This window comes from Salvia miltiorrhiza, chromosome 2, assembly GCF_028751815.1.
Source record: "Salvia miltiorrhiza cultivar Shanhuang (shh) chromosome 2, IMPLAD_Smil_shh, whole genome shotgun sequence".
Lineage (NCBI taxonomy): Eukaryota > Viridiplantae > Streptophyta > Magnoliopsida > Lamiales > Lamiaceae > Salvia > Salvia miltiorrhiza.
In genome coordinates, this window is record NC_080388.1 from 63847894 (window position 1) to 63859153 (window position 11260).

At 32.5% G+C, this 11260-nt stretch overlaps 1 protein-coding gene across 3 annotated transcripts; it reads left to right on the plus strand.

Moving 5' to 3' along the window:
- The first annotated feature begins 1556 nt into the window (after positions 1–1556).
- LOC131011077 (uncharacterized) lies at positions 1557–4209 on the plus strand. 3 transcript variants are annotated; one of them, XR_009096732.1, is made up of 4 exons: positions 1557–2772; positions 2856–2955; positions 3442–3510; positions 3933–4209. XR_009096732.1 is itself a non-coding variant. In XM_057938829.1 (4 exons), exons 1-4 carry the CDS (start codon positions 2738–2740, stop codon positions 4040–4042), a joined length of 357 nt encoding a protein of 118 aa, XP_057794812.1. In that variant the 5' UTR covers positions 1564–2737; the 3' UTR covers positions 4043–4209. The 3 variants fall into 3 exon arrangements, 1 of the variants encoding a protein (XP_057794812.1); XM_057938829.1 differs by having other exon boundaries at positions 1564–2768; positions 2856–3002; XR_009096731.1 differs by having other exon boundaries at positions 2142–2768.
- The last annotated feature ends 7051 nt before the right edge of the window (positions 4210–11260 follow it).

Sequence of the window (11260 nt, forward strand, 5' to 3'; positions counted from 1 at the left end):
TCACACCCCAATTCTTGAAGGAATAAACTATAATCGGGTGCGATTAAAATCATAGAAATGAACAAGGGAAGGACCTTGTGAAATTCAAATAATAGGATAAGAAGTCGGGCAACGCCCTTTGAGTGAAGAAAGACATAAATCAACTGATAGTAATCAATTAATAACATTCTAAATCTTAGGATCACAAGTTTGGTTTCATGCTTCTGATAACCAATATTAAATAACATAGTGCTAGAGTTGAGAGTCTAAGCTCGATAAGAAACATAATTCAGAATTTAACATAAAAGTTTTTAAGATAGAGAAACATAAGACAAATAAGAGCTAATGCAACAGCGGAAGACAAAATACTGAGTTGAACCCTAGCCTCAGCTCTGCCCCGTCAGCACCAACCAATCAACCTGAAAACATTTGAAAGTAATTTTGGGCTAAGTACTAATGTACTTAGTGGGCTAGCATTTTTATAAACATTTCATAATCATAAGAGCAGTTTATCCAATTATACTTGACATGACTTAGAAGGTTTTAAATTGAAATAACTTCTAAGCATGTTAAAACATTTTATTATATTGCGCGCAATTGTCACACTCCCTTTCCGTTACTCGCTGTGATCTCGGACCTTTTAGCCACCGACAGATCCATTACTCCTGCTTACTTGAACTGAGGGCGTAACCCAGTCAAGTTCCCATTTGGGACCCAATGCTCTGGAACACATCCCGTCGAGCACCCTTATAACGCCTCATACATGATTAGTGCCCGATGGAGATCAACCCACCAGGTCAGCTAATAGGTGTACACAATTCTCAAATAACGTGTTAGGTCAAGAGAGAACCTCGATCGATTCATTGTTGCGAGCCTTAAACAGAGCAGAGTGCACAAAATATTTTATCGGATAAACAGTTTTCATTTCATTGAAACATTTAAGCTCAATAGCTAAATCATACATTTGGAAAATAAGCCCACCTGATTAGGCAATGCCTGTCGTTTATTCTTAACTCTGAATTGGTATAGTAGTGCTACTCCTCACGATCCACAAAGCCTACAAGAAATCTATAATCTTAATAGGTCTCCTGAATCTAATCTTAAGTCATAGTGTAGTGCTTATCTTTCTATGATTCACTTAGCCGGGTTTTCAAAATTTAATAAATAAATATTTGAAAACTAAAATTCTTGAGTTAAGGACGCCAACAATATCCTTGCTCGATTTTACTTAAATAATTGAATTAATAATAAAGTCAATTTAATCATAAATGATTTTATGTAAAATGTTTGGTGCAAAATTAATTCATGCTTTAACTCACATAATTAAATAAATATATTTAACATATGCACATAATAAGAAAATACTATTATGCAAACTTTTTCAAAAATAATTAATTAAACTCAAATAAAGAGTCAAATTAATAAATCAAATAAACAAGTCCAACAATTAAATGGAAGCCCATATTTTATTTGAAAAATTCGCAGCTCAAATAAAATAAATAACAGTCCACCTTTAAACTAAAATTTCAGCCCAGATTTTAATAAACACACTACAAGAAATTAAGGGTTTTAGCCACACATAATTTGTGACACATTATTATGTGTGACAGTATAGCCACACATAATTAAATATGTGTAGGTAAATTCATTTAACGGTTTTAAATAATTAATGACATTTAATTATGTGTAGGTAAAAAGATTTAGTCACATTTATTTTTTATTTTTATTTTCCGTTTAACTCTTAATATATTTTATGCTGACGTGGAAATTTTAGCCACACATAATTTGTGGCACATAATAATGTGTGGCAATACACCCACACATAATTGAATATGTGTAGGTAAATTCAGTAGATGATTTTAAATAGTTAAAGACACTTAATTATGTGTGGGTAAAAAGATTTAGTCACATTTATTTTTATTTTTATTTTTTGTTTAATTCTTAATATAAATACAATTACGCTGATGTGGCAAATTAATAACAATCATTAGCTACATCATAAATTTAATTTAAGATGTTAGATTCAAAATCTAGAATAAGTAATTCAAGTATTGAAATTAAAATTGTCGGACAAGTTTCTCAATCATAATTAAAATTAATTTCGTAAAGATGAAATGAAATGATATATATAAATTTACACTCATGAAAAATTATTAATTATACTTTTCCATGAATAATTGGTTAAAAATTTAAATATGTTATATTAATTAATAATATTGTACTTTTTTATGAAAGTTATATATAATAAAGCAATATACAAGTATGATAATTGTTGCCAAAAAATGCAATTATATAAAATTATTGAAAACTAAAAGTCTAAAACAAACATTTACCCACAAAAATTAGAAAACATTTTATTTTACCGCTATCTTCGCAAAAAGTTTTCATTTTACCGCCAGATACTAAAACCCTCCACATATTCGGCAGTTACTCCAAGCGATCCCCACATCCCTCTCCAAATACTCCAAACAAAGCTCTAATTTTTCCTTTCATGGGTTGTTTATCGGGAGACGACAGCGCGAGGAGGATAGGCGATGAGGTGCTGTTGAAGTTGAGGTTGGAGCAAGTGGAGGGGGGCGGCAACCTGGTGGTGGATTTCGGCGATCCAGGGGCATTGGTGGGAGACGGCGTTGCGGCGGAGAGGCTCCTACCCTAGATCTGGGTCATTGTATTTTTTTAAATTTGATTTTAGTAGTATTATTGTTAATTGTTTGATCAATGTTTTCTTGATTGTGGTAGATTTTAGTCGTAGAAGGGGATGATCTTCTTAGGCTTTTTCTCACCATGGAGTCAGTTATCTCTTTCTCCCCTCCCCTCTCTCTCTCCACTTAGAATTCAAGCTCAAGTTATAATACTTGCATTATATATATATGCAGTGAAACTAACCTGCAATAGCAATTGGAGCAGCATTTGGAAACTATCTCTGAGCTTCATCCATTCCGGCTTCTTTGGGGGAAGAAGACAAGCTGAGCACTGGTTTGGAACTTCTTCTGCTTCTTTGCATTCTCACACATTAATTTCAAGTAAAATGTCATCTCTCAAATAAGATTTGATTTATGTAATTAGATTGAATTGGCGTTGACAGATCTTGCTTTATCTTCCTTTATATATGCTGATAGAAACAAAAATATGTTTAACTAACTGGTGAAGAACTATTATTGGAGGGATTGTTGCTGACTATTCTTGCAACTATAGGAAATGGCTCATGTTTTCAGCTTTGTAGGAGTGTCAGCTTATCACTTTGTAAATTGTGTAGAAATATGTAGTGTAAAAATATTGGTAAATTAAGATGTGGCTTCATTAAATGTAAATTGTGTCCAACTATTGTTGGTTGTTTTGTTTGTTTGTTTAGCTAGCAAACCTTACCAATTGATGCATCAAATGGTTTGAGGGATTTTGAATAAATATGATATCAAGTCTTTTTTTCGACTTTGAAGTATTTGATTTATTCATCCCCTACAGGAAAGAAATTTGGCTTTAAATGCATCATATTTCCTAAAAGCTGGTGGCCACTTTGTCATATCTATCAAGGTTTGTATCTCTGATTTCTTTTAATGTCTGATAGCTTAATAGTAAGAATCACTAAGCTTAATATCTTAACTTCTGGACCAAACTTTCTGTTGTTCTTCTTAAGGTCTAAAAATCATAAGGCACTAAACTCATGTATATGTATTTCACTCAATATAAATGTTGTTCTCACATAAAGAAGTGATTTTTTTAAATCTAGTTACGGAAATAATTTATAGCCCAGCAACTTTGTTTTATCCACTCGAACTCACGCTTGCTTCTTCTAGCTTGAGAATTGATTCTTTCAAAAATTGAAATCACTTAATGGATTAAACTAACAATTGGAGCAATTATATTTTTCAGGTTATTTTAACTTTGTTATATGTACTTTACAATATGTTAAATTGTGTATATTGACTAATATTGTGTTTCTCTTATCTTGACAGGAGTAATTCAAAAAGTTATCATGATGGTTAACCAATGTTCAACTATTCTAATGTACAATGGAATTGCTTTTGATCAAGAGCTCGAAGAAAAATTATCAGTCCTAGATTAATCGCGAGTTGTAGATTAAGTGCTTAGTTATTTAGATATTTATAATTATATGTAGTTAGTCATTTCGCACATATACTTTGATTTTGTTGAATATTTTTATGTAAATGTTTTGTATGATATTCTTGTTAAATTTAATGTGTTGAGTATTATATTTAATTTTTTATTTTTGATTATGATTATATTATAGTTGACTAATAAAATATAATATTTGAAAATAGTAATATTTTTTCTAAAATTCAATTACTAAAAAAATATTTTTCTCCACACATATAAATATATCTTTAGTGACATATATATGCAGGTAAATATTTGATGATTTACCCACACATAAAATTTGCCACGTGTAAATGCCATGTCATTTCCACATCATCGCTGCAGTATATCATAAATATCTTTTCCGACACATAAAATATATTATTCGTGGCATATATATGTGTAGGTAAATGTTTGGTGATTTACCCACACATATACATATATGTGGATAATACCCTTTCTTTACAAAGTTTTACCCACACATGTTGACATTTGACTTATGTGTGGGTAAAAAGAAACAGTGACACATAAATATACTTTTAGCCACACATCCATGTGTGGCTAAAACCCTTAATTTCTTGTAGTGACATGTATGCACCCCAAATTTGATTAAATTCGGGCTCAATCCTTCTTAAAAGCAATCAAACCAATTAAATAAAATAAGGGCCTGAATAATGAATAAATCCCAGCCCAACTCCTTGAGGCCCAAGAATAAGCCCAAACCCTATCTCCCTTATTTCTCCCCCCTCACTGCCGCTTCCCCCAACATCTCTCTCTTCCCCTCACACGCACACACACACCACACACCACACACCACACACCACCGCCCAGCTCCCCCCCTTTCCCTCATCCGGCGGACGACAGCAGCCGGCCTCCGGCCGCTACCGCCGCCGCCCCTGACCTCCATCTCCTTCTGTCTCCCTCTCTCACGACAGCTCACTCACCCACACGAACTGGAAGCCGTCGCCCATTCCCTTTCCTCGACTCCGGCAGTCAACGGCAGCAGCAGCGAAGAGCCGGCCACCACCGCCTCCGACCCCAGATCTGAAATCGCCGCCTTCCTCCCTCACCATGACTCTGTCTCACTCCCTCCTCCACTCACTCCGGCCGCCGAACAACAGTGGCGTCGAGTCACCGCCTCCGCCCCATCTCTCTCCCTCTTCCTCTCTAGCTTCGACGGACAGCAGCTGCCAGGCCGCCGCCGCCGTCGCCGAGCTCCGACCCAGCCAACAGAACACACGCACCCTCGGCTTCACTCTCTCTCTCTCTACGCGCTCCGGCCAGACAGCAGCTCGGAGCCACCGCTGACCGCCGCCTGCCCTCTCTCTCCTTACTCGATTCTCACCACAGCAAGCACACACTCAACATCAAGCCAACACAGCAACACACAAGTCCAGTTCATATAAATTCTTCATTTCTATATCATTTAATCTTTTCATCTATGTTACCAAATGTAAGAACAATATTCAGTATCTCTTTGTTTTATCTACAGTTGGTTTTATTCGTACTATGATGTTGAGCATGAATGAATAAGTAGAGGAATTGAAAGGTGAAACCTTTTTGTATGAATTCTGTTTGGTGGTTTCTGTAAAAATGGCAGATATTTGATGGTTTTCTCTGCATATGAAAGAAATCTGCTGATATTAGAAAATGAATGAGAAGATTGAGACTTGAATAAACAAGAAGAATTCTTTACCGTAGAAGTTGTGTTGTTGTGGTAAGGAGAGAAGATGAATGAGGATGATATTTTATAGGAGCAATGACGAATAATAGAAAGTAGAAGCATGCGTGAAGGATTGAAAGGAGGGAGTAGAAGCATGCGTGAAGGATTGAAAGGAGGGAGGTGAGACGTTGAAAAATTTACCCAAAATCCCTGAGATTAGGGGATTTTGTATGACTTGTAGGAGTGAGCGCATGGGGTGAATAGTGTAGCAATTGTAGAGGCATGGTGAAACACACTGTTCATGGCTGTGGTACAAATGAGGAGGTTGGTGTGGGCTTTGGTATTTATAGAATATCATTTTAATAAAAAAAAATTAAGGCCCAAATAAATATTTGTCAAAGCCCAACACATTTAAATAATTAAAGCCTAACATAGACTTAAATTAAATCATGTAGTATTAAAAAATAATATTAGCATATAGAATTAATCACATTCATATAATTCAATTTATGCAATGCACAAAAATTCAAAAGACTAAATTTTATAAAAGCTTTTGAAAATAATTTTGTTGGAATAAACTCATTTTCATTTCTCCGGCATAAATCATCTTAATCTAAGTTTAAAATAATTCTAAATTTAATATAAATAGGCGGGGTGTTACATTATAATATAAATCTAATAAATCTAATAATTTATTATTATTTGCAAATAATATCACATTTTCATTAATAATCAATATTATCTATTTTTTTAGAATAATATTATGAAAATAACAATCATTTTTAAAATATTCTCTATAATTGAAAAATAATATTAAATAGAAAATTAATAAAAAAAATAATTAAATATTTATATATATATATAATCAAAAAATAAAAATAAATAAAAATAAAAACAAAATTTAAAAATTTTAAAAATTGAAAAATTAATATTAACGACCGATTATTCGGTCGTTAATAAATAAAATAAATAAATAAATAAATAAATATAAATAAAAAATAGATTAAAAATAAAAAATAAATAAAATTAATTTTAACGACCGAAAAATTCGGTCTTTAAAAAAAATAATTAAAAAAATATTTTTTTATTTAAAAAAAATTAAAAAAATAATATTAACGATTCGGTCGTTAAAAAAATTAATTTTTAAAAAAAATTAAAAAAATAAAAATATATATATTAACGACCGAATTTTCGGTCTTTGAAATTAAAAAAATAATTAAAATATAAAAAAATAATTTTTACGACCGAAAATTCGGTCGTTAAGAAAAATAAACTATTAAAATATTAAAAAAATAATTAGCGACCGAATTTTCGGTCGTTAAAAAATAAAAAAAAATCGATCGTGAAATGGTCATAAATCGGTCGTTAAGGCCGCAAAATTAACGACCGAAAATTTCGGTCGTTAATTTCGGTCGTTAATTGCGTGTTTTCTTGTAGTGATATATATAATTCTAAGTTTGTAATATTTTGTTTGATAAATTACACAAATAAATAAAGAAATTTAAAGAACATAGTATGATAGATTCGAATCTAAGACCTTAAACTTTGAATATTAACCACTTATCATTAGTTCAACACAAGTACAAGTTTGTAATATTTTATTTTAGAATGAAAGTTGGTCTTCGACTTAATTAGTTTTGGTTGCCACTTTTGGCGAGGGAAGCTTTCCATTGGTTGATTATATTTTAATGTGTGAAATTTTACCGACTTATGAAAATGGTCCAACTTTTAAAAATGATTATTCATTTAGGGATGGCACAAGTTTTAAAAATTGATCAAGTACATGTAAATGGAATAAGAGATTCATTTTTATTATGAGTGATTGTGTGAAATATAGTACTTATCAAAAAAAGAAAACGAATACTCATTCAATAGACGAATCAAAAAGAAAATACGAATATTTATTTCGTGGACAGAAGGAATATGAAATTATATTTTCACGTGTGGCTGTGGCCAAGATTTCAAGAATGGAACAAGAGTAAAATCAGGTACAAAAACTGTGAGTTGGATTGGCAGAGTCTTGCGTGTGAAATTAAATGTCATCGAACTATAGTCATTTTCCGTTTTTTCCCTCAATCTTTGAACTTCCCACAAAAAAAGTTCAAAGATTGGCAGAGTCTTGCGTATAAAAAGTTAATAAGTAAATAAGTAAATTTAAAGATCACATCATGATGTATTCAAATTCAATATATTTAAATTTAGATATTAATCACTCTATAATTAAGTTAACATACGCACACAAAATTTTAAGGAAAAGTTAAAGCTCAACTTGAGTTTGTATTTTTTTGATAAATTAATATTTAAATATAAAAATTAAAGATCATGTCACGATGGATTCAAACCCAAATTTTTTTGATCTAGACACTAACCACTTTACCGTTAAGCTACCACTACAAAAAAAACAGAGAATGCCGTCGGTAATAAAGAACAGCCGCCGGTGAAATATGCTACCGGCGGCGGCGCCGTCGGCAACTTGCCGCCGCTAATCGGCTCGTCGGTAACGCCATTACCGACGGCGATCGGCCGCCGCCGGCATTTCCACTGGTGAACGGCGGAGAATTGCCGGAACATTACCGACAGCATTTACCGTCACTAATTAGCGGCGGCGTTACCGTCGTCGGTAATGTCCACCGGACGGCGGCGGCAGGTGGCGACCGGATAAGGAGAAGCAGCAACAGCAGGGGGGAGGGGGGGTCTGTGCGGCGCAAACTGAAAAAAGAAGGGCTCCGCGTACCCTATTATTAATTCATTACCGACGGCAATTGCCGTCGCTAATTAGCGACGGTAGAACGCCGTCAGTAATTGTATAAAATTAAACATATAATACGTATAATAAAATTACCGGCGGCGATTTTGCCGTCGGTACTTGGCCGGTGATTGCGAAAGGGAGGGTCGCCTGAAATGCCGCCGCCGTGCCGCCGGTGATTACCGGCGGCAAAATCGTCGTCGATAATTGTTGTCGCTATTTACGCATTTTTTTGTAGTGTACACACACATGCTCAACTTCTGTATTTTTTATTATTAATAATTGAATAAATAAATTTAAAGACCACGCTATGATGGACTAACTAAACTTGTGTTTTCGATTGCGTTTGAAGGTGGCTAATGGGCCTGCTATTCAGGTTGATAGATAGGCGGAAACATTACCGCTTGAAATTAACAATTAAATAATTGATGAGGATGAAATTTGATGTTTTAAGAATTCATATAATTGATAAGGATGAAATTTGATGTTTTAAGAATTCATATATGAATATAGGAGCATAATTTTGGAATTTAGCTCAGATAGAAACAAAACGAGCGAAGACCTGAAAAGGCGAAACTACCCTTCCGAGCTCAAAGCAGAAAATACTATTTTGCCTTTGTCATGTAAACTCTATAAATAGCACTCGATTCCCTCCGTAAACCAAGGTCTCTTATTTTCGACACTCCGAAACACCGAGTATTTGAGTTTTGCTCCTTAATTCTTGTGCTCGGCTTTGTTTCTAATCGAAACCCATCATCGGCTTAGTAGATGATGTCGTGAATTAGAAGTTGAGAATAAAATCGAACTCAACAATGATATTTTAAAATTTATTACATATTAATTAATTTTAATTAGAATTAATTAGACTTTATTAATATTTAATGAGGAATTTTCAATTATATTTAGAATTTTAATTAAACTGGATGCACCACAAATCTGAAAACATGAGTGTTCCTAAAAGAATTGGGTACGTTAGATTTAGAGCTTTGGGCTTTTGTATTCGATTAAGGATTTTGGACTACGAGTGGCAAATTAATTAGCATATTTGGGTCCATTTTACTCCGTTGTAGTGCAATGTTAAGTAACAGTCGAAGCCGCTGGAAATTAGAAACTTTTAGATGAATCTCTTATTCTCATATAGATGTCCTTTATTTCATTGTAAATTTATTATAAAAAAAAATATTTAAAAGGAAAAATATTTATTGTATTTTATTTTTTATGATAAATTTACAATTAAAAAAAGTACACCCTAAGATGATTTGGGCCTATTGGGTCCATAGAATCTCATAAAGATGTTAACCAGGTCTAACAATTCGAATTAATTAATACATATTCCTTTCGTCCCAATCTAATAGACCTATTTTTCTTATTTGAACATTCTATTTTAATAGGTCACTTTTTAATATAAAAAATAAATACATAACAACTATTTCTACATAACTTATTATTTACACCACATGTCATTATACCTCACACATAATTATCTTTTTTTTGTTTTATCTCTAGTACTTTTTGATTAAATATATTCTCAAAAAAATTATTTTCTATCTTATATTTTATTATAGATTATTTGTTTTTGTTCTAACTTTGTGGCCTATTGAATTGGTACAGAATGAGTATACTTATTTATTCACAAAAAATTTGAGTACAACCAAGTCGAGTGTACCGTACAACCGGATTGACCAACATTCATAATAGTGCTATTTATACAATTCGGGTTAGGATGTAGGTTCGAATCAAAGTACAAGTCAAGATCTAGGTGTGGGTGTAATTCGATTGTACCCAATACCACCTCTTATTTATTTATACGTATGAAACGTATTAAAATAAATAAGTTCTTATTTCGAATTGTTTAGATAAAATCGATGTGGTGAGATAAGATTTGCAATATGGATATATAACCTATTAATATAATCAGCATATCAAAATATTACATTTCTTTTTCATGTTAAAAAGAACACCAATTATTGGGTGCGGTCATGCGGCCGAGTCGCCCCGCACCCAAACTCGAGTCACTGACCCGCGCCCTAAATTATTACATTTGTTGATAATAATTGTTATTTTTAATAAGCGTAAGATATACATTTGTTCGCACAAATGTATACTTATGTTAATATAAATAGTTACTATAATATTGTGGAGAAACGTAATATTTCAATTATTACTTTTTATTATAATAATTATTACTTTTAATAAACATAAATAATTATATTATTATTTGTTCAAATAATTATTATCGTAAAGAAAAGTAATTATTGATATGTATAATGTTTTATATTGAATGAAGGTAAATATTTATATTAAAATAAGTATTCATTTGTGCGACCAAATGTATATCTTAGAGCATCACTAACGCATTACTCGAGTGCCTACTTGAGTAGAGTAGTGCACTCGAGTAGAGCGTTGCAGGTGAGTGCTACTCGAGTCTTCGAGTATGCACGAGTAATTTCCTTTTTTTTCTTATTTTTAATTCTCTTCTCCTCTTTAAAAATTAAAAAAATCAAGTAGGCTATCAAGTAACCCCAATGCAGCACTACTTACTCAATAACACAACCACTATCAAGTAGGTTATCAAGTAAGCCCATTGCGGATGCTCTTATGCTTATTAAAAGTAAATACTCCTATTAGGATTTAGTGTTCAGGTTTTAGGGTTTAGTTTACAGGGTTTAGGATTTAGTTTATAGGGTTTAGGGTTTAAAAAATATAATACTTTATATTGAATGAAGATAAATATTTATATTTACATAAGTATATATTTGTGCGAACAAATGTATATA

Bases quoted from the DNA above. Each gene is read 5' to 3' on its own strand.
- LOC131011077 (XM_057938829.1), top strand. From the start codon at position 2,738: ATGATCTTCTTAGGCTTTTTCTCACCATGGA. The intron at 2,769-2,855 runs GTCAGTTATCTC...ATATATATGCAG, and splicing joins AGGCTTTTTCTCACCATGGA to TGAAACTAACCTGCAATAGC. The intron at 3,003-3,441 runs GTAAAATGTCAT...CATCCCCTACAG, and splicing joins TTCTCACACATTAATTTCAA to GAAAGAAATTTGGCTTTAAA.